Source organism: Euleptes europaea, chromosome 7 (genome assembly GCF_029931775.1).
Source record: "Euleptes europaea isolate rEulEur1 chromosome 7, rEulEur1.hap1, whole genome shotgun sequence".
NCBI lineage: Eukaryota > Metazoa > Chordata > Lepidosauria > Squamata > Sphaerodactylidae > Euleptes > Euleptes europaea.
Window position 1 is genome coordinate 49,911,038 of NC_079318.1, and position 24,621 is coordinate 49,935,658.

The 24,621-nt window shown below is 41.3% G+C and overlaps 2 protein-coding genes across 3 annotated transcripts in view; one reads left to right on the forward strand and one right to left on the reverse strand.

Moving 5' to 3' along the window:
• The window catches only part of ESRRG (estrogen related receptor gamma), a 516,565-nt gene that overhangs the window by 184,048 nt on the left and 307,896 nt on the right, over positions 1–24,621 (forward strand). Inside the window, exon 2 of one of the 2 annotated variants that reach the window (XM_056852765.1) lies at positions 11,847–11,875. The exons of the other annotated variant lie outside the window; for it this stretch is intronic. The gene's annotated coding sequence lies outside the window, so the exon portion shown is untranslated. The remainder of the gene's footprint in view (positions 1–11,846; positions 11,876–24,621) is intronic. 2 annotated transcript variants of the gene reach the window in all.
• On the reverse strand, positions 7,107–7,664 carry LOC130480750 (type-1 angiotensin II receptor-associated protein-like). Its single transcript, XM_056853372.1, has one exon. The coding sequence runs from the start codon at positions 7,662–7,664 to the stop codon at positions 7,107–7,109; it is 558 nt and encodes a 185-aa protein (XP_056709350.1).

Consider the following 24,621-nt stretch of genomic DNA (forward strand, 5'->3'; position numbering starts at 1 on the left):
AGAATGCCAAGGTAAACAACTCCTTGACTTGGTCAACCTCAAAGCCATCTAATACTCAGCGAAAAAGAGACAATTTTCTCCTCTTAGTGAAGATCATAATCTTAGATTTATGATGGTTTATTTTAAGACCTTCCCTAGAGCAGTACTCAGAAAAAGTTTGCAAAGATCTTTTCAAACCAATTCTTGTGCGGGACAGGAGAACTGCATCGTCAGCATAGAGTAGAATCACGGTGGGATGACTTGCAAGCTTTGGGGGGTGGCAAAACTCTGAGAAATTGGTTGCCATATCATTCAGGTATAGGTTAAACAAGAGAGGAGCAAGGAGGCAACCTTGTCTAACTCCCTTGACCAGTTCAAAGGGCTCGGTTAGTTCTCCTTGGTTGCCACAGCGAACCTGAGCTGTGAGGTCGGTATGAAATTGCTGAATAAGCCATAGTAACCTCCTATCCATAGTAGAATGTGATAGTTTCAACCATAGCCTCTCCCTCAGGACGGTATCAAAAGCTCCCTTAAGATCCATAAAACCCGCATAAAGGGTGCCATTTCTGGGGGAGGAATATTTCTCTGCTAGATGGGAGAGCACTAAACAGTGGTCCGTGACAGACCAACCCCTTCTAAAGCCAATCTGTTCCCAGCCAAGGATGTCATTACTCTCAACCCAGTCCAACAGCCTCTTTAATAAGTAGGAGGAATACAATTTGCCTAAGCAAGACAAAAGGCTGATTGGAAGATAACAGCTTGGGTCAGAGCGCTGACCCTTTTTAAAGATTGGGACGATAATAGTATGTCTCCAAGATTTTGGAATAGCTCCTGAGGCATTAATTTGTGTGAATACAGGAGCAAGAATGTTGGCCCACCAATCGCTGTTGACTTTAAAACGTTCGTAGGGAATTAGATCAGGACCTGGGGCTTTACCTGAGTGTAGGCGATCAATGAGCGGTTTAATTTCCTTAGGAGACACATCTGGCCAGGAATTCAACAAAATAGAAGGTGCTACAGGTATAAGACCCTGGTTTCCACAGAGTAGGAGAAGAGGCTCTTGAAGTAAGCTACCCAGACCGAAGACGGGATACATGCGGGGACTCTGGCATAGCCATTGCTTAAAGAATTCACAGTCCACCAGAAAGTTGAATTATCATTGTTGTTTATAGTGTAATCAAGCTCCTCCAATTTTTATATAGGGCCTCTTTTTTCCTCCAGTTTACCAAGTCCTTGTAGTTCTTTTTAATAGTTAACAATTCCTTCAATATTGAAATAGTATTGTTCCTTCTGAATTCTCTATGTTTCCTGGTTATTGCTCGTTTGAGTAGTCTACACTCGTGGTTAAACCAAGAATTTCGTTTGTATAAAGCATGAAAGCTTGAGGTGATTTCTTTAGTAAATAAAGGTTTAAATAAATCAATTAATCTGAAAAAAACATTTAAGACAGTAGCTGCAGACTCTTGCTCAAGGAGGGCAGCTTTCAACGAAGTCACCTCCAAAAGCTGCATTTTACCACGCACCAAGGAATCAAGCTCAGGGCTCCAGTAAACACGAGCTAGGGCTTTTTGGGATTGGTGCAATATTTGATGGTAGGATGGTAGTAAGTGTGGAACACATAATTGGTTGATTGAAAGAGAGATAGGGAGATGGTCACTGCCCATGTAATCGCAGACTTCCATATTACTGATTAGAGGTAAGAGATCTAATGAAACCAGAAAATAATCGATAACACTGGCACCATTTTGGTTTAAAAAAGTGAAATCTCCATTAGGGTCGATCTGCGATCGCCTATTGACTATTATTAGGTTCCTCTGAATAGCGAATTGGGCCAGGCTTAAGCCGGAAGAATTGATTACTGAGTCCCTGGAAGTTCTAGTATACCATAGGGAGCTCAGGAAAGATTCATCAAAATTCCCTATAAGATTTTGGAAGAGAGTATTATCATCTGGCCCTATTCGTGCGTTAAAATCACCAGCCATAAGAACTGGAGTAGTTGGGTGGTTATTTTTGATGTCATCAAATAGTTCTCCCAGATGGGCCCAGTTTAGTGCAGTATTACTTGATCTACCAGGAGGAATATAAACAGAAAATAAAATAAGTGAAGAAAAAGTCAGGTTTACTTTAATTGCTAGCACCAGCTCTTCAGCCAAAAGAAGGTCAATTGAGCTTATGCTTAAAGAAGTGGAGATAAAGCATGCTAGTCCTGCACGAGGGCGGCCCACAGAGCCTTTGATTGCTTTTTGGGTAAAAGAGGTAAAGCCTGGGAGAAAGATCTCATTTGTGGCCCAAGTTTCCTGAACAAGGATGATATCAAAGGTCGAAAGAAATAACTGTATATCAGGATCAGTAAGTTTAGCTGACCAGTTTATCCCAGTTTATCAACAACTAAAACAACTTTTCCAGTTGTGTGCTATGATGAGTTTGACTCTCCCCCCAAAAACAAAAGAAACCAGTGGAAATTGTTTTCACCATAGCTGCCTCCTGTACCGGTACCATTTTGTCCATGGGGCTCCTATGATCACCATCATCACTCAGCAGGGGACTTCTGGGAAAAGAAGGAAGATCTACAACTTTGAACATCTTCTGATCACTATGGGCAGGATTCAACCCTATCTGTCTTCATTCATTCTTGTTTGCCTAATACAATCCTAAACAGAGCAAACAATGCAATTCTAAACAGAATGACACCTTTCTAAGTCTACTGAAGCCAATCAATTTAGAAGGTAATGGGTTCCAGACTTAACTGGAGCCCAATTTGGTGGAGCCGGGTGGGAGTGAGGCTTGGAGGGGGAGGAGCTTGCAGCGGGGCGGATGCGGGGCTCGCCACTGCCCAGCTGGGTCAGTCCTTTTGCCTGGCAGGCTGCTTGGAGGGCTGCTTCCTGGCAGCCAATCAACTCTCACCCCGAGTTTAAAAGAGGCCAATGAGAGCTGCTGGCTATTGGGATGGGTAGGGGCCTGAGGGAAACGGACCGGAGGTAGTTCTCACTCGGGTCCGTCTAGTTAACATTTAAAGAAGAGCTGGATGGGGGAGGGATAATTATCAGGGATAATTCCCAGAGAATGAAAGACTTTTGCTGGTGTAAAAAATCGGGCTATGATGAAAATTGAACCCATTAATTTGGTTAATATGGGCTCCCTCACAGCATCACTTGTATAGAGCATATGTTCCTAGATGCTCATGTTTGAAATGATGATTCACAGTTAATCGTTATGAGAAATAGCTTACCACTTCATAAACCCCAGGAAAGACTGTTTTCTTTTTCAGACATTTAAATTACTCAGCCATTTTATGCATTAAAACCCAATTATAACTAACAGTATTTCAGAGAATTTGAAAGCTAGTTTTTGCATGAGAAGTACTTTGATACACATTTTCTCACAGGGCAGAAGAAACCATCTAAAAACAGGTATTGAATGGAAACACAGCAAGACTCTTAGGCTGCATATAAGGCTCACTAAAAGTCTGTCTGAAATCTGTGGAACGTAGACCTAGATGGGAATTGGCTGCACATCAGATAATGGATATTTCCATATAACAATATTGTGTTAAATGTATGAGAATGTCCCTGCTTGATTATATCATTGGGCCATTTAATTCAGTATATTGTTTGCTACAACGACCAGCCAGATTTCCCAGGCGGTCTACAACTAGGGCATGCCCGCCACAAGAACAGGTTCTCAGTAGAATACTGCATTGAACAGGAGGTTCCGTTTAGCTATCAAGACTTTGTCTAATCCCTAGTGGTCATCACTAAATCCTGTGGCAGTGAGTTTTATAAATTAGCTATGCATTATGTGTCTGTCCTGAATCTTAGGAGTATCCACGTAGCTCTTAGTTCAGTGTGTTCTTAATGCTAGCTTGTGATTTCTGCAAATTTCCAAGTTTATTATATTTGAATTTAGGTGATCCATAATCTGAAGAGACGCAACAGCCACGTATGTGGCTATCACTGAATGGAGAGAAGTCACAGTAGCAGGGTGGTTGGGGGAGTTCTCTTTAATCTACTTTAAGTGTGGTGCCACAAAATGGAATGAAATTTAACTATACATAAATTTCATAGGATCTAGTTCCCTATCTGTAGTTTCCCATCTGCTGCAGATAGAAGATAGAGGTCATTGTTATTCCCTTTTTGTAGTTGTAGAACTGAGGCTTCATATGCTACTAAGAAATGTTTAAGGAAGAACTGCCAGTGAGTGCCTTCCCCACTTTTTCCGTTCATTTCATTTCATATGAAGAGACTCATGAGCTGTCCCTAAACTAGGACCAGAGGATCTGTGGTGTACAAGTTCCCTATGCACAAGAGATGTACAAGTTCCCTATGTATATATTGCCTGGAAGTTCAAGAAAAAAATATATGCTCAACTCAAGTGGGCTTCTTTTTCTGGCGCTTCCTCGTGATGTTTGAAGCCACTGTGATATGCAGATTAAGTACAAACAAGAAGCTCCTCATGTGAAAAAATAAGGAGCCACAGGCTCATAAGGGGACTGTACTGCTTCAAGACAGAGAAGTCTAAATTGTCTCTGAGACTACTGAATTCAGGTTGCAATGACTTAGATTTACAAATTAAAGTCATACTTATCAATAGCTCCTCTTTTTAGATATTCAAAGTTCAAGCGCTTGTTTGCTTTAGTTAAGTGCTCTGAAGTGCTTCAAAAGGCATAAGCTTATTATAAAAACAAACACAGGAACTCTGCTAATCAGTGCTGCCCAGTCATGGTGACTTACCTAATATTCAAGAATCACTTAGTGGTGGCCTGTACAGCATTAACCCCGGTCTCTTGAAAAAAGCCACAGTTTAAGACATTGTTGGAATCGCTTTTTTAAAAGAATAATTTTAAATGGTAAACTGGTCAGTAGTTTAGGTATTTACCCAGTGGTAAAACATTGAGGGAGACTTTTAGAAACAGATAGGATAAATGATTTTTGTAGTGGGGTTTCCCCCCCCCCCCCGCCATGCTTGAATTTCAGTAATCTCAAGACAGTGCACACCGTTCTCTCTCCACATCTTTTTATCCTCTTAATAAACTGTGATGGACCCTGAAGGGGCTGTCCTGCCCCTGAAGGGAGAAACAGCCACTCGGAGGAGCCCCTAGGAGTGATGTTCCAACATCCAATCACCTTTCAGAAGGGGGATGGAATGTAGGAGGGGAGCACAGAAGGAGGTCTGTGTCTGAAAGTGTTAAAGAAAATACAAGCTCCTCTCTATAGCCATAACTGATCTAATTTTAAGTACCTCAGCCAGGTTTTTCCTTTCTTAGCCTGGAGACCTGTGCTGTTGTTCTATTCCTTGAGAGAGCTTCTAAACTACACATGAGTCCCTCCCTCCTGAAAACGCTACTTTATAATAGGCTGTAATGTATTTTTTAGGGGGGGAAATACATCTCCAGCCCTAGCCAGCCCCACAGCGTGATTCTTTCATTTGATCTGAACCATGGCCATTTTACAGCCAAAGCAGAGAACAGTCCAGACAACCTCCCCCGCACAACCAATTTGTTTCAGTAGGTTTCCATGCCAAGAACACTGACCCACACTCACTGTGAAACTGACCAAAAGCAGCCACATCGGTCGTTTCAGTGTTCTCTCAACTCTTTGATCTGATACTGACCTACACTCGCTGTGAAACTGACTAAGTAGCCTCATGGTATCTCTCACTAGTGCACTTGCAAATGGCTAGAGGGGGGGTTGGATGAGAGGGACAGACACGTTGGAGGGAGAAGGGAAAATGGACGTGGGGAGAAAAACCCGAAGTGACAAGAATGTACTGGGCCAGCTTTCAATTTAGGATTGAAGCAGACTTTAAACTCGGGGTAAAATAGCATCCTGAAAACATGAGGAAAACACGAGAGGATAGCAAGGCGACTTCTGGAGGTTGGAAAATACATGCATAACCAAAACGAAGCCCAAAGTAGTCAGGATGACCGCAACAGGAAAAAAACCTGTGCATAAAAAACCTAGGTCTCAGTGAATGTGCATTTGTGTCCCAGAGCAGGGATTTACTCCAGCTGGATTTGCTAAGTGCTGTGTTTTCATATTAAAATATGGCCATCTTTCTAATTTTACTGTAAAAAAAGAAGGCTTTCAGGCAGGTGTGCTTGAACTGTACTCCCAAGGAAGTGTGCAAAAGATTGCAACTTCATCCTCCTTGGAATTAAACTTGCTTCTGTTTGTTTACCATTGTCATAGGGGGTTCACAGAGGACTCTTTCTCATGTGGACAACACGGTGTGGGTGATCATGGATGCTGCTAACAGCAGATTGTGGCAGTACTTGTTTCAGAGAGCTGAATTCATACAAATTTAGAAAATGGTGCTGATTGTACCTAGGGTTTTTCTGTTCACCTATAATGTTATCCTTGTGAAAGTGTACCTGGGGATGGTCAGGAATGCAGGTGTGGAGAAGGAAATGTATGGTGTGAATTGATCCTAGGGAGTACTGATTTTTTTTTAAAAAAATTAAAAAACCTTTAATTTTCTTTAGAAATCCAGGTGCAAAATAAGTGTGTGTGTGTGTGTGGGGGGGAGATAGGGTTTCAGGCACAACAATCTGTCACAGGTCAATCAACCCCCCACCCACCCCAGATAGGCATTAGAAGATGCATAATTCATCATCCCAACACGGCACAGGATTAGGCACTGGGGTGGGGGGCACTGTCCCTTCAACGCCAAAAACAAAATGAAAACAGAGAACGCCGCTCTCACAGAGCCTCGGGGTCCTGTCCTTGTGGGAACGGCAAGTCTCTTGGGGCCCCGCAGCCTGGCAAAGGAGATCCTGCAATATGCTTGCTCAGGATTTGTTCAGACAACCACACAGGGTCTCTCCTTAGACTGGACTTCTTCACACTTCCAGGGCTGGTTGGCAACAACGCAGTTGAAGCGACCCTCGGTGCACCGTGGCCAGGGGGCAGATCAGTGGCATTTGGAGCTCTGCAGGAGAACAGAACAGAAAAGCCACAGCCCAGTGGCTCAGGATACACAGCAGGAAATTCGGAAAGAGATGAACCCCCTTCCCTCCAGCTCTCTCGACTGGAGAAAGGAAATGTAGGGAAATGAGTAGACAGTCCAGTTTTCTTCTGTGCCGGTGATCATATTTCCTCTAGTATAGAAACGGGGGGTGGGGTTAAAGTTTATTCCCAAATGCAGCAAGTAAAGGGCACAGGACGAGAAGAAGTAACACAGGCTGGAGACCCAACGAAGGACAGCATCTCAGTAGGGGCAGGTGGAGCCATCTTGCTGGATGCGTCCGGAAAGGGGTGTGGCAGATCGGCGTGGTCGATGGACTGGTACGCACTGGGGTCCTGCGCCACACCAAGAACGCCTAAACTGAAGGCAGACTCTCCCCTGTGCTCCCGGTACATCTGGTAGGCAAAGAAGCAGGACAGCGGCTTCAGGAGGAGACTAAAGATGGCCATGCCGCTGCTGAAGCGCACAGTGTCCGACAGGCATGACGGGTAATACAGGCTGATGTGCACAATGTCCGTCAGGATGATCAGGAGCAGGCCGATGAGGAACATGAGGATGGCGTCAACACAATCCCTCTGGGTGACGGCCCAGACCCCCACAGCCAGAATAGTGAAATTCCCCCATGCGTAGGATGGTGGGAGCCATGGTTCCATGTAGCCCCATGTTGTAAGCAGCCAGTGCGCCAGGATTATGGCCTCTTGGTTCACCGCCGGCACCTCCATGTCTGCGGGCAGGGCGAGGCTGGCAGGCGACGGCCGAGTACTGATTTTTATACACCTTCTCCTCTTCCAACCTGCTCCAGTTCATTATTTGTATTCTTAAGGCCCTCAACTTGACAAGTACGTTTTAAGTTTAGGAGACTGTGGTAATACAGTATCAGTTTAGTTGATTCAAGAGGTATCTTCTAGTACTGGGGATCTATGTTTTGTAAGTATACAACGTAAGCAAATTTCTCATCCTTTTCCATAAGATCAGGGATATTTTTGCAGCTGATCCTTTCTCATGCATGTTATGAGTAATTTTTATTTAATTCAACACAGCTGAACCTTGAGGTGAACGTACTTGGGCTCCTACAAGAGTTATATTACTAGACGATTTGAGCTCTGATGAACAACTTATGAGGATCTTTGCTATTTCCTTTCATAGTGTCAGTGGTGGTATTTGGAGCAGCTTGAAAAATCAGAAAAGTTCCATAAGGGTCTGATAGTAAAGTACTCCAACAGAGACTATGTTGGTCCAAATGGAAAGCTGTGCTAGTCATGAAATAAAAATACATACAAAATCAGCAGACATAAACCACTTTGAATGGCAAGGACTGTGAACCTAAGGAGTTAACCTCAGCCCTTACAGCTAGAATGAGATAATTTGGCATCCATTCCTGGATGAGATCAGTTATTGGAAACCTGATATACATTTGGTTTTCTTTTATGTGATTCAAATACTGCATGCAAGTCTGAGAAAGGAGTTACAAGACAATAAATTAGCCCTATGGCTAATTTAAATGCCATTTCTAAAAAAAGAAGGATGACGAATCTTACAAATAGTTAGACATTACTTAGCCTGAATACTACTTTTGTCAAATCTGATCAGTGCAAAGAAGTCACCTTTCTAAATATTGGCTGGGAGATAAATCAGGAAAAGCAAAAACATTCTTTCATCAAAGCAAAATAGAACAATCATTTAAAATGCAGCAGTAGAGAAGCAGGGCTGGTCCAAAACTTTTTGCTGGCCCAAGTAGATGCACCACATGTTTTATGAATGGGGGAGCCCTAATAGCCCTTTCAGTGTTGCAGGTTATGCAGGGTGTAACTCTTCTATTGCACACAGTTCTGTGCTAAGAGAAGAACTCTCTGGAACTACTTGTAGGAAACTTGACCCACATAGCTATAGCTATATATTATATATAATATAATATCAATATAATATTAAGAGCATAAGAAAAGCCATGATGGATCAGACCAAGGTCAATCAAGTCCAGCAGTCTGTTCACACAATGGCCAACCAGGTGCATCTAGGAAGCCCACAAACAAGACAACTGCAGCCTCATCCTGCCTGTGTTCCACAGGACCTAATATAATAGGCATACTCCTCTGTTCCTGGAGAGAATAAGTATGCATCAGGGCTAGAATCCATTTTTACTAGTAGCCATGGATAGCCCTGTCTTCCATGAACATGTCCACTGGCACTCCCCTCTTAAAGCCTTCCAAGTTGGCACCCATGGCCACATCCATTTTGAATCTATCACCCTCCAGCTTCAGTAGTTGATCAAGGGAATTGTATTTTGTTAACTTCTGATCCAGTCAGTTCACAGGCCAGAAGTGTGATGTGGCAGTTAGTGTGTCAGCCTGGGACCAGGGGGATCCAGATACCAATTTAACCACAAAGCTCACCCTGTTTGTCAATTACATACTCTCAATGTAACTTCGCTGTATCTCAGAACATTGTAGCACTGGAAAAGGTGCAGAAAAATGTAACCAAATGATGCATGGGTAGAACACATTCCAAATGACAGATGGTGGAACCAAATTACCAATGGATAGAAGGGTTAAGGTGCTTGGGATTTTTAGTTTAAAAATGTTCAATGTAGAGGCATGATAGAGATTTTGCACAGGGCGGAGAAAGTAGCTAGAAGGAACTTCTTCCTTTCCCATAATACTAGAGCTATAGTTCATCCAATAAAGCTGATGGACCATATATTTGGGGAAGACAAAAGTACTTCATCACTCAAACAGTAATTATCTTGTGTAATTTGCTTTTATAAATGGGGGTGAGGAAGGCCTTGCCAATACCTGTTTCAGCACCACAGAGAATGGGGAACTTCTTCAGCCACTCAGGTCTCCAGCCTCTAGACCCCAAGAAGGATCTTCTTCCTCCAATCCCCACTTTTTACAGGGTACACTGCCACCACCAGACGATCAAGTCTCAGAGGTTTTGTCCAGCAAGGATTTACACCCAGGCTCCTCTTGAATCTAGTCTCTTAAAAGATTTCAGTGCCAATTTTGAGTTTCCCCGCTCACTCTTTCCATTTTCCATTCCATTCTATTTATTTACTGCTCAAAGACCAACAGGTCACAAACAAAAAGGAGAATAAAATACATATAAAACAACAAAATATCTGAAGTCATATATACCATTCATTTCAGTTTTCACATTTTAAATAACTAAAAATATAGGTTAACATTTTAAAAGATAATACCATTAAATGCCATAGACAAAAAATTTGCGACCGCCAAGGACACATTTGGATCATTATGTGCTAGTAGCTTAACTACAAGTTCTTGCTTTGTATCAGGGCTCCATTTTTTAATATATCTATGGATCCATTTCTCATGTGCCAGGTTGTGTTTCTTACAATCAATGAAAAAATGCCAAATGGTGTCTAGGTCTCCTGAGTTACAATTGCAGAATTGATTTGAGAAAGAGATCCCTTGAAGTCTACCTGTTAGTTCCCCTAATGTCAAAGCATTTAATCTTGCCCAGGAGAATAGTATCCTGTATTTGGGAACTGTTAAGAATTTACACTATGCAGGTAGTGACTTCAGGACTGGGAGGCTCTGGTAATATAGGGAACATACCATTCATGACCCACTCACCCTGTATTGCTACAGAGGGGGCTAATAAGTAAATTAAAAACACCCACTGCATAGGCAAACACAACAACAGAGCAGGGGTAAAAGAAATTAGAATAAACACACACGAATCTGGAGAACAGGGTTTGATTCCCCACTCCTCCACATGAGCGGCGGAGGCTAATCTGGTGAACTGGATTTGTTTCCCCACTCTTACACATGAAACCAGCTGGGTGACCTTGGGCAAGTCACATTCTCTCAGCCCCACCTACCTCACAGGGTGTCTGTTGTGGGGACGGGAAGGGAAGGTGATTGTAAGCCGGTTTGAGTCTCCCTTTAAGTGGTAGAGAAAGTCGACATATAAAAACCAACTCTTCTTCTTCTTCTTATGTGGGGAAGAATCACTGCACGAGAGGAGCAGTGGACACTTGTATTAGGAAGAATAGTTTGCAGACCTTTGCCATTTGCTTATTTCAAATCTACAGTAAAGACTACAGTTTACGATAACTGTTTTGGACGTGCCGGCATCCACACTGCAGTATTTCTGTTTGCAACAGTCTGAATTTTCTCCAGTTTATCAATTTGTCGGGTGCTGTCTCTCATCACAAATCTAAAATTAGATTTATTTTGAAGATACACGTGGTTTCAAAAGATTACTGCCGGAACAATGTATTTTAAGAATGTATTTGCAACCCCCCCAAACAAGTGATTGTAAATTTTTAAAACATTACATGACTTACTAATTATGTGGAAAGAGCACAAAAGCATTATAAAAATCTCATTTTCAAAAAAAAAATAGAGCTATCTTTTTATTGTATGAATAAATGTATTTCTTTTAACACTTTTGTTGCTTAAAAAGCCATTGTTTTATTTGAGGTGTGAGAAGATGTGCTAACCTTGTCATCGCAAGTGCAGCGGAGCAGAAATGATAACTGTATATACTTTTTTTAAATATAAAAATAGAGTGTGGTTGTGTGTGTGTGTATGTGAGAGCGAGAGAGAAAGGGGGAGGGGGAGGGGTGGAGAGAGGAAGAGAGACAACTTATTTAAATCCTGAATACAGTCAGACCTCATATGCATTGTTAAAAAAAAGCCCTAAAGAATTGCATATGGATTAGGGGGATGAATATTCTATTATTTCAGGCTGTTCTGCTGATCTTCTTATTGTGACTTTGCGCTTCAGAAATCTGCCAGGAATTTGGCTTTGCCGTACTAGGCAGTAATTTTAAATGTGTATCAAGCACTTGATAGTGTATGATTTGCGTGCTGTTGCATTCCTGTTCCCTAAATTTTCCACCAATTTATTACTTTTTTCATACTGTTTTAATATTTCAGGATGATGAATATATACAGCATCATTAAAGGTAAATAAAAAATGCATGAAATTAAAAAATGGAATATTAGATGTTTCTTTTCTGTAATCCCTAGGTCCAATAGCAATGAAATGTCTCTGTTCTGTCAAGTAATCCCTAAACATGATTATAGACATTGTAGTTTCTGCATAGCCCACATAATATTTGTACCGTATAAGCCTATTTATGTAAGGTTTCAGTAAAAGTTGTTATTAGAAGACCTATAAACCTATTTTACAATTCAGAAAGATATGCTTGCCTCTTAATCTCTCACTTTATTATCTTCCTGGGGTAGATACCAATGTGTCTTTAATTAATTTTTCTGAATGTTGTTACACGTTTTGGGTCCTGTAATTTGCAATGGTTATCCAGTTGCAATGTCTTTTTAAATCACAGGATTGAAGCCAACAGTTCATCAGTTTAAGTTACTCCCCCTTAAACCTAAACTGGAGGCACACACACAGCCTTTTCCTGAATATTTTCTCCCAGAAATCCAGTTTTAATCTGAAATGTGTCTTGAGAGAAACATGCATTTCCTCCTAATTTCTGAATGATACTTCTGGCGTTGGTTCATTTGAGTACAGCAAAACATTTGGAATCATATATTTTTTTTGACATGGTGAAATGATGGGAGAGTGAAGCCATAAACTGGGAAGACGTTTCAAAGACTATAGAAAGTTTGAGGAGAAATCAAAGGGGAACTGTTTGAAAAAAACATAGTTCATGCATGCCCGGAAGCTACTTCCTTTTCAGTGGCTCTCACAATAGACCACTCTCAAGGGAATTTAGAACACTTTGTGGGGAGTTACTATCTCATACAGAAATTCATAAATTGACTCTAGTCTGCTGCACATATGTACCTCTGTATCATACTTATTGATTTAGGAATCAATGTCACTCAGATAAGCATTCATTTACCTCTTTGTCTTTTACTAACCAACCATTTTGTTCCAATGCTACCCTGCCCCTTCCCAGGTGTATACATGTTACAAAACATATGAAGAGTAACTTTCCTTAAAGGGTATTACATATAAGTATGTAAACCAATTGTTGCTCATGTGTTGTGTTTTTATGTCAGTTGATGCTGTCGGACAATTATGGGTTGTGTGGATTGACAGTGCCGGATTTACGTATAAACTAAACAAACTATAGCTTAGGGCCCCACTCTCTTGCCCCCCCCCAAAAAAATTTAAAGATAAAAAAACTGGATGTACATTTCCAAAATATAAGATAAAAAACAAATAAAATAAAACCTACATACAGCAACAGTGTTTTGTGTTGTATAGGCTCCTGTGATGTAAGTAATGGGCCCCGCCTGCTAGCCTGCTCCCTAAAATATCACTGGTTTGCTCATTTCTATATATAGGGTGCCTACATTCTGCATGGACTGGTTGCATGGCAACATGTAGCATGCAGCTGCAGACTGCAGTGCAGTACAGTTGAATGTAGGTCAAGCTGTTGTACCTGTTATCTGGATATATAAAGGGCCCCATTACCTTCAATAGCTTAGGGCCTCATCAAACCTAAATCCGGCCCTGTGGATTGATAGTCAGCTACTACAGAGACCCTTTTAAAACAGAAAATTGTTGTCATCAATAGAAGGTAAGATTGACAAGGCTGAGGTTAGCATAAAGTGAGTAGGAATAAATGGTGTGATATAATACAAAGAGCCATTCTTTTTAAGCTGTTATCAACTGTGGGATCACATCAAAACTTCAGAAGTTAAAGTATCATTCTAAATTACTGGAGAGTAAATGCAGGTAAAACATTAGGACAAGGTTTCCTAATTATAAGAGTGATTTAGCACTGACACAACGTGAACAAAAAAGTTGCTGAATTGTCCTTTGTGGGTATCAAGGTGAGCATGGAGAGACATCTTTGTTATTATTCATTTTGTCGGTTTCATGTGGCAAGTGCCTTATGCTGTTCTTCATGACACCAATCATGTAGGCAAAATAGTAGTCATCTTTTTGCAAAGGAGGATCTGAAGCTAAGGACCAAACTGCATGTGATGTTGGGAACCCATGGTCAGATCTCCTGACACATATTCTAGCTGTAAAAAGCAGACGTGGGTGTTGGTACAGGTAATATATGGATCAGAACCAGGGTCCTAGAGTAGCAGGAATGTGACTGTCTCCCCATCTGCCATGGTCCTAATAAAACATGCATCCTTAGACTCCCTCTAACTCTCATAGGGCAGGCACAAAATGTTTATCTGGGATTTCCCCCCCGCCAAGGCATAAAACAGCCTGCACAGTCCATTTTCAATCCAGAAAACTAATCAGCCTTCTTCAGTGTCATAGACTTAATCCATTCTGTCTATTCCTATCTCCCAGTGGCTTTTTGTTGCAGCTAAATTACAAATCATGAGATCCAACTAACAATCCCAATGGTCACTCAGAAGGGTGTAACAGTGCTTTGGATGGCACTGTAAGAGCCAAACTACTGTGATCCTGCGTCTGTCACAGGAATGTGGCGTCATTTTAGAGCGTGTTTTCTAACTATTCAAAATGCTTTGGGGGCCCAATCCTGCTGGGGATCCCGCAGCACGGGTGGAGGTGCTCTTTTCTGTCCCTCTGTGCCATTTTCAAGCGCTGAAACAGATGACCATTTTGAAAACAAGGAGAACAGCATGGAGGGGAGAAAGGAACCCCTCATTCTTCTGCACAGTGGTCCCCTAGTACTATATTTTGAAACTTACCTTCAAGGAAGGACTGGAACCACCACAGAACAGTGCCTCTCAATTTCAACCCTGATAGGTGGTCCAGAAGGATACTATGATTGATGGTATTGCAAGACACCAAGAGGTCCAGGAGAATTAACAGGGTCACACTTCCCTGTCTATCTCTTTGTGCAAGTGACCAGGGTCATTCAGTCCCATGACCAGGCCTGAAACCAAATTGGAATAAACCCACAATCTGTTTCATTCAGGAATCTCTGAAATTGCCCAGCCAACACTCATTCAAGCACCTTGCTCAAGAATGGTACATTTGAGACCGGATGGTAGTTATTCAGCTCTCCTAGGTCAAGAGTAGCTATCTTTAGGAGTGGATGCACCAGCGCCTGTTTCAAGGTGGGGCAACCACACCCTTTCTCGGGAAGGCATTTACTGTCTCCCAGACCCAGTCTACCAGCCACAAAAACACTCCTGAGCAGATTTAAGCAACCAGGAGGGGCAAGGGTCATGCAAGAAGGTGATAGGTTTAAAACTTCCAAGAATCCTGACCACATCCTCATACTGGAAAAGCTTTTAGGAATCTCAGACAGCTGGACAAATTAGCACACTGGACCATCCAATCCTGTCATTGCTAATGTAGATGCCAAGTTGGAATGGATGCAAGGGATTTTATCTGCTAAGTATTTAGCAAAACTATCGCAGTGGGCTGCAGAGCAGTTCACCTCCTTGTGTAGGCCTGTGCCTTGTCAGATTCATCCCATGCCTTTCTCCCAGGTCACTCTAGTTGTCTCCCTTATCTTTTTTGATAGTCCCCAGCCCCTCAGTATAGCATTTTGTATCACTTGATATCATGGAGCAATAGCATCCCGTGAAATAGTTTTTGAAACTAAGAAGTGAGAGTGGCAAACATGAGTAACAGAGTGAGTACCTAGAATTACTGAATGGGAAAAAGAGTGGTTCTCAAACTGCACCATTGTACTCATTCCTTAATTCACCTCCCATCACATTTGGCTCTTTTGCTGAATTGTTAATTGAGCCAAATGTTTGGTCCAATTCTAGGACAGAGACAAATGATAATAGGTTCAGAAAAAAATGAATGGCTTTAGAGTGTTAGGTGCAGCAATTCAAGAAAGAGGTTGTGTGGGGCGAGAAAAGAGGGTGGCATGTTTCATTTCCAAATATCAAAAGATTGCTGTAATGAAAGTAGAAAACTATTTTTATTGTTGCTTAGAGAAGGTAAGGTGATGAAACTGCAGAACACAGTTTGACATTTAATAGCCAGGTTTCAAAGAACAGTGCAACTATTTCTGTATGTCTAGGGGGCTTTGGTCTCTAGTTCCTGAAAGTCAGCAATCCGCTTTTAGAACAGAGGGGATTTTTAACAGCACTTTGTGACATGGCACTGGGGGATGTGCTTCGTTTTATTTTTTAAAGTAAAAAAAAATTCCCACTGAACCTTGGGCATGCCTAAAGTAGTTGTTTGAGTGTGTGCCACTTTCCAATATTTATGTATTTATTTAACTAAATTTATACCCTGTCTTTATGCCCTCGTAAGGGCCACCAAGGGAGCTAACAAATTAAAATGTACATAATTAAAAACACTTATTTACAAACATTAAAACCAACAGAAAGCATCATTAATACAAATAAAACCAGAGCTAAAATACATATAAAAACATAAGAACAACAATTAAAACATTGGGCTGGAAGGAAGGATCACTGAGGCCAAACGAAACAGAAAAATATTGTCGAAGGCTTTCACGGTCAGAGTTCATTGGTTCTTGTAGGTTATCCGGGCTGTGTAACCGTGGTCTTGGAATTTTCTTTCCTGACGTTTCGCCAGCAACTGTGGCAGGCATCTTCAGAGTAGTAACACTGAAGGACAGTGAGAGACACTGTCCTTCAGTGTTACTACTCTGAAGATGCCTGCCACAGTTGCTGGCGAAACGTCAGGAAAGAAAATTCCAAGACCACGGTTACACAGCCCGGATAACCTACAAGAATCAAGAAACAGAAAAAGTTTTCATATGCTGGCAGAAGATGGCAAGAGAAGGGGACAGATGAATCTCCCTGGAAAGAGAGTTTCAGAGTTTTGGTGCTAGGGTCGAGCAGGCTCTGGCAAGAACTAGTGTTTGGGATGCAGAAACTTTAAGGATTATTAATTAACCTGTTGATTATCAGTAATGTATATTTTCAGTTATGAAAATGGGCTTTCTTGTCTTATGTGAGTCTGTATCTCACAAATGACCCGCTCTGAGCCCGGCCTGCTGGGAATGAGGGCAGGATATAAATGCAGCAAGCAAGCAAGCAAATAAATAAATAAATGGGGTTTCTTATACTGGTTCTTTGTTGATCTCTCTCTTATTCTGATTTTTGAAGTAGTTTGGCTCATTAATTATATAAGATTACTCTTGTGTAATATTCTTCCCAGGAGGGTTTTACTTTTTTTAGTGAAAAAACATGTTTGGAGATTTCAGTTTGGACCTGAGGAATTAAAGTGAGACAGGGGAGTTGAGGGTGCTTGCACTTCTCCACCATTTTTCTGCTCAAAATTGTTCCCCTACACATGGTTTCTCCCCCTCCTCCAATATAAATTATATTGAGTGGAAAAGGGATTTATTTAAAATGCCTGAATTCACACATCATGGGATATTGCAATCATTTGCAACTGAATGTACCAGACAATCCAGGGAGTGACTAAATCATGTAGAACGATGATAGTGCAATATCCAACAATATATGGATGCAGCTCTGGTTAGATTGTTTACACAAGATCTCCCCAGTGAGAACCAAGGTTGCTTGCATCGAAACCAAACCCTCAAACTGCTTCATCATAGTAGCTTCCTGGTAGTGTTTAATTGTATTTTTACAGGCCTATGTATGTTCTCATCTTTTTTGTATTGTTTTCCAAATACAGAAATAGTAGAGTCAGCAATACAACTATCGTTCACAGGAGGGGGGGAAATTCTGCTCTTGAGTCTTTTGCAGTGATTACTCAGTGGCTCAGTGCTTGAGTTTATGAACATCAAGAGGCGTAACCACTCACAGCTGAGGCCAGGAACCACTCTTCCAGGAACATAAGATCAATACTTGTTATCGAGTCTATGTTTATAGGGTGTGTTAAATGACCACAATTCTTGATGTTCATCCATGAATGGCATGTTTAAAACCTTACTCTGCACTACCCATAAAAAATGATGTGGGGAGAATATTTTAAATCTTTAATCTAATTTTCACTGGCTTGTTTCAGTCATCAGTGCAGTTATGCCATCTCAGGAAAATTATATTAGAGAGCAAATCACTTAGCAGAAACCTGTTTCCTCCTACACAACTCTTTCTCAGTGGCTTTCCTTCGAATTGCAGGGTGTAGCCTGTTGACTCTCTAGCTGACCATTTCTTTTGAGCTGCAGTTACAGTAAATAACTATAATTTATACCTGTGTAAGTAGCTTGTTATTCAAGGTTTCAATAACATTGTGTCTGTAGCTCAGTGGCAGAGCATCTGCTTTGCATGCAGAAGGTCCCGAGTTCAATCTGTGGCATCCCCAGTTAAAAGAATCTCAGGTAGCAGCTGTTAAGAAAAATCTTTCTCTGCTGAGAGCCTCTGCCAGCCAGAGTAAAAAATACTGAACTAGGTGTACTAGTGGTTCAGGTTGAATATCCCTTATCCGGACTGCCTGGGACAAGAAGTGGTCCGTATTTCAGATCTTTCTGTATATTGGAATATTTTGGAATGTTTGCATATACATCATGAGATATCTTGGGAAGGGGACTCCAATTCATTTATGTTTTATAGACACTTTATACACACAGCTTGAATGGCATGTTAAACAGTATTTTAAATATTTTTGTAACTATAATTTTGTGTAACAATATTTTTAATAATGTTGTGTAACCATCTCACCAGAATACTTGTACCAGCTGTTAAACAAGAGTGACAACAAACAAGCTAACAACAGCAGGCTTTCAGTCTCCACCTACAATGCAGTGGACACTGTATTTTATTTTTTTAGATGAGAGGAAACATTGAAGGTAGGCAGCATGGATCTGCTTGTACGCCGGCTCGAAGGGTTCAATTTTTGGATCAGTCCGGATATGGGATGTCCGGATAAGGGATACTCTACCTTTATAAGCCAGCTACATATGATCATAGGAAGCCCCGTGGTGCAGAGTGGTAAGCTGCAGTATTGCAGTCCAAGCTCTGCTCACGACCTGAGTTCGATCCCGACGGAAGTCGGTCTCAGGTAGCCGGCTCGAGGTTGACTCAGCCTTCCATCCTTCCGAGGTCGGTAAAATGAGTTCCCAGCTTGCTGGGGGTAAAGGGAAGATGACTGGGGAAGGTACTGGCAAACCACCCCGTAAATGAAGTCTGCCTAGTAAACGTCGGGATGTGATGTCACCCCATGGGTCAGGAATGACCCGGTGTTTGCATAGGGGACTTTTACCTGTTACATATGATCATATGTTCACTGGAGAAGACCTGTTGTGAGTTCAAACCATAGTGAATTACAGCATATGAAGTTTCAGACATGTTCCCCCTCTGCAATATGAGGAAGGAATGGACAGTAGGAAGGGAAAAGGTTATTTTTTAAAAAATGATATTTTCCTACCAAGCTTTTAAATGAGCTAATTCTTTAGAGTACTTAAAAGCACAGCACACTTAAATTCTCACAGTAATTAATATGGAAGAATTAGATACTAAGATTACGCAATCACAGCTCCTCATGATACTTTCATTGCTTTCAGTTTTATGGTAAGTAATATCATTGTTGCAAAGTTTCCAAATTGCTTTTAACGCAAATCCACAGAAATGAAATCTTCTTCTAGTTATGAAAATGAAGTAATGTCTTGAGACGCTAGTATATTACTTTAGATTTATGGAGATAATGAGCCAAAATCTACTTTCAGTTACATTGCTGTAAATACCAAGTGGCTTAATTGAAATTGAACTGTGTTGAAATTCTGGCAGGCATGGATGCTTAAGTGCTAGATCTAGAGTGATAATCTATAGAAAGTACTGGTGCACGGTGCAGCGGCATGCCTCGCCATGGAGGTGATTTGATTGGCCAGAACATTAGTTTAGGATTTGGGGAAACCCATGTTCAGATTCCTGTTAAGTAACAAAGCTCAGAAAGGGGCCTTGGGCACGTCATCTGTATGCAGTCTAAGTTAATTGTGAAGATAAAATCACATATTCCCTGTAAACCACCATCAAGTTCTAGGAGGAAAGAGGGGTGATATGTAAGTATTCCTGTTCCATTCTCTGCTGACTTCCTGTAAGTCTCTGGGTGACCACCTTCAAGGTGCTGGTTTCAACTTAGTTTGAGCACAGCATTTGTGGAAATTAGCGCTTGCCCTATATCGTTTTGTGATCTTTGAGAATAACGTCATCTTGGTGTTGTTGTCAAATGTACCAATTCATTAAAAAGTATATTAAAATAACTTTTCTTAGCTTTTAAGATGCCACTGGACTCTTTTTGATCTTTAGCAAAGCTTTCATAATTGTGGGACTCCTTCCTTCTCTTTGGAGAATCATTAATACATGAACTGATTTGTAGAATGGACTGCAACACTATTCAAAATATGAGATTGCTGCCAAACATGGCAGCCCTCTGTCAAATTCTCCTCCAGTCCCTGACAACATGATATTTAGTCTTTGATGTGAGCGCATCACACCAGGCATTTCCCTACCAGCAACACCCAATGACGTACAAGGGTCACAATATTTACAGGGACATACAAGAGATGCAACATAGAGGAGCCATTTTTAAGCACTCCCATGTCTTGCATATCAAATACTTCTGCTCTTAGTTGCTGGGTTTAAGCTGGTAGTGGGAGTTTTAATGGGGCTTTAAAGACTCACAGCCCATTCCTGAGCCTTTTGGCGGCCAGGGACAGCGTGGCCAAGGCGCTGTCACGGCACCTCCAAAGAGGTTCCCTGGCCTCCAAAAGGCTTTAAAAAGCCTTTTTAAATTTAAAAAGTTAAAAATGGGGCATTTTCCCCATTGAGAATAGCGAGGAAAAACCTGGCACAGCAACACTGTTGCTGGAGGGGGCATTCCTGGCCTGAAAGGGGTCAGGAAACTGTCTACTGGCAGCTGCGCCCCGGGAATGTCCCCAGGACGACGGTGTAGGGACTTGTACTGTCGGGACACTGTTGGGAGGCTGGGCTGGTGTCCCACGGCTGTGCTGCTGCACCAGCACAGAGAGGCCAGCATGAGCGACCCAAGATTGGCATCCGTGCCACTCTCGGTGGCGCAAGTCTCCCAGGCGCCGGCGCAAGCAGTCCAGACGCCAGTGCAGCCACTTGCATGCCTCCTGAGCTCTGAGGCCTCAGAGCTCAGGAATGGGCTGCCAATGTTGCTTATAGGTTGTGTATGATAACATTTTTGCTTTCATTTTGTATTGTTTTGAATGGATAATGACTTGCTTACATTCTTTGCAACTTCAAGGGATAAAACTCCAACCAGAAAACAATGCTTTAACCCGTGCAACAGTAAGGTTAATACATTCTAATACAATAGCACATGGCCAGCCTAATCTAGTGTCAAGTGGAAGTAGTGATGGGTGACCCTCCCCCCACTGCTCCTTGTACTGTCTGAAGCAGAGAAGAAACTGTGGGATTTAATACCCACCCTATACCATATGTACAGTGATTTTATGCCAATAAAGGACGATATGACTATGACTACCCACCCTACTTTGAAAGTAAGTTTAACAAGCTGTAGAAGCTTGTACTCTGATCCGAAGGAATAGACTTCAGCAGCATCACTGACTAGGAGATCAGATATGACAGCTCATTCTGTACTTAATAATACGATGCTGGTAATCACTTTTAGCTTCCTGTTTCCCTATAGGCAAATTTTCTACTGAAATCAGAGCAAATCATCAAATTACACACTTGCGAGTATATGAAATCTTAGGGCATAACAGAAATGTTGACTGGCAAAACAGATATTTTGCTGTTTAAAAAAACACCCTCTGTGAGCAGCTGCCAGGATAGCAGAGTGATTCAGAATGGGGTCCTGGTGCAAGGGGAGGGGTTTAGTCCTCTATGCCTGGGGGTGCAGTATCACTTTTTTGCAATAAAAGTTGCCCCCTGGGGCTGTTTGCTCTTGAAGAAAAGTACACAGGACCTATAGTTTCTCTAGTATCTAGGATTGCCATGTCTCTCTTTGCCACTGGCGGGAGGTTTTTGGGGCGAAGCCTGAGGAGGGCAGGGTTTGGGGAGGGGAGGGACTTCAGTGCCATAAAGTCCAATTGCCAAAGTGGCCATTTTCTCCAGGTGAACTGATCTCTATCAGCTGGAGATGGGTTGTAATAGTAGGAGATGTCTAGCTAGTACCTGGAGGTTGCCAACCATACTAGTGTCTCTGTTTTTCTCACAGGATAAATAGAAGACCCTAGGGTACAATTGAGATCATGAAAAGTGTTTATGTGGGGAAAGGTTACCCCACCTGTCTGTACAAGAGATATGAATTTTCCCTTTTTCCTCACATCTCCTATTTATAGTTTGGGAGGGGGAGCAGACATTCTGGTCACATAATCACCCATTTTCATGTTTGCTTAAACTCTTAATGTTGATACAATGAGGAGAGTTTCATATACACTATCCTTACACTAAAGATTAAATTCATATTCTAGTGCAAAGGTATTAAAATAATTTCAAGGTATGTAATGCAGTGCATATAGATTTATGTCAGAACTGTGCAGGTTTTGTTTGGTTTTTTGCTAAATTTATCTAGCCTAAGAGCTTTTCTTCAAAAAATGGTATCAGTTCCATGAGAGAATTAAGTCAAGATTATCAAGTGATATAATTGATTACACAAATAAAATTATCCCTGTTTAACAGGAGAGAATGATCATGGACCAAGGCTGAAATCCTGTGACAGTTAAATACATGTTAAGACCCATCAAAATCAATGGAGCTTAGGCATGTCTTACTGTCACAGGATTACAGGATTGGTTTGTCATTACTCCCCTCCTCCCTGTAAAACGGCAGCAATTAAAAGTCCATCCTTGAGGGGACCATTTAGTTGCAGTGGTGCAAACAGAAGTTTGCACTGTTGTAACTAAGGGAGAATCCCATGCAGGGCAGATCTATGCTGCTCTGCCAAGCTGGCACCAAAGAGTCCTTGATGCCTCTTAAACAAACAGTATTGATGACTATTCTGAGAGTTCTCGGTATCGTACTCAAAGGGCTGTTACAGAACCACTTGAGCCTGATGGTAGCTGACTTAGCAAAACAGCAAAAGGCACAATCTAATATTTGTGTTTCCATATCAACTTATAGGAACAGTTGGCTGCTTAAAAAGTAGCAGTTTTAAAATATTAGCCATCATTTTACTGGTTTTTGCGTATTTCTTTGTGGAGATTGGTGTGTGTGTCTTTTGGGCACATTTTAGAGGAAGAGAGAAACTTAGATGTTCAAAAAAATTCCAAACCAGTGGCTTGGGATGCTACGTTTACATGTTAAGTCAAAAGATTTTTTCCCATTTACATTTCCTCAGTAGATTTTGTCTGTACACAGAGATTTGAACACACACACACACACACAATCAGTATCTCAATCTGTCTTCATGTTCGTTCTCCCACTGTGGTCTTCTTTCAGTATTCTCTTCTCTTCCTCATATTTTACATTGCTTGAATAAATCACTTACATGAGTTGTAAAGAAAAAAGGTAGGGGCAATTCATGACTATAATTCTTAAAATAATTTTTCTACCATAGAGTTTCCAGTGATTCCTAGAGAGGTGTGAGGTCTCTTCTGGGTTTTTCTGGAAGTGATGTCATACCATCACTTGTCCCTTTATGTCCTCCTCATCTTCCACTGGTTGCCTGGCAACTTCAGTTCAAACACCATCCATTTATTAGCAAGGAAATGCAGGGATGGGGTCAATAGGTTTTGGCACATGGGAGCTCATGCAGGGCACATGTCTAATTAACAAGAAGAACTGAATGAGTAGGGACTTCACCCCATAAGACTAAACCAATGCAAACAAATGTCGAGGGGGGAAGCAGACTGTTCCATTGTAATGTATCACAATCCCTTTCTCAGTGCTGACCACTAACTCATGTGGCTACTGTAGTCCAGGAACAAATGTTCATAGGGTCAGAAATGGCAGTGGGGGAAAGCAGAGAAGATTCACAACTGTCAGCACATTCCACTGACTGGATCCAGCTCCGTTCCTCCTAACTATCCAGTGCCACCTGGTTGGCCACTGTGTGAACAGACTGCTGGACTTGATAGACCTTGATCTGATCCAGCAGGGCTCTTCTTGTGTTCGTAACCAGCTGATGCGTAGTGTGCCCAATTCTGTGCCCCATTTGCAACTACACCTAGACAGGCTCAAAATATTTTCCTGTTTAAAAAACAGACACAAATAAATAAGCAGCATATCTATCCTGATGAATGCAAAATAATGTCATATTTAAATTAAATGCTATTTTGCCTCAGCATGATTCTTTGAAATTTTTAACATTTTATTCATATCTCACAACAATGTGAGAAATGTTATTTACATCCTTGCTGTTTTTTCGTATACAATCTTTTCAGAAGGCTTTAGATTTGTTTTTGAACATATTCAAATTCAGTTTTGCCACTACCAAATTTAGAATAAAAGTCCCCCTTTCAGCTTATCTTTGTTAAACACCTGCAAAAATCAATGGCATTTTTTTTTTTTGCTTTAAAAGGTTCTCTTCCTTTTAGGAATACCACAAATAATGCATAGTTTATTATATTTTTGTTGTTGTAGAATAGTGTTAATAGCCACTGACCAGATAGTTATATGGCTATCTTACACTTATATAGTTGAATGTTAAAATAATGTACATCTGCTCGTTAAGAAAATCATTTTATTGTTTCTAATTCATTTTGAATTGTCTTACATATCATTAAACTTTACCAGTCTGTCATTCTTTTACAAAATTCAATGTTTATTTTTAAATGCTAGAGAATCCAAAGGTTCGGCATAAATGCCCTAATTTCCTTTGAAGAGTTCTCTTTCTTGCTGAATAGTAGCAAATCTGTTTAGGATTGCCATCCTCCAGGTGGGGCCTGGAGTTCCATCAGAATTACAGCTG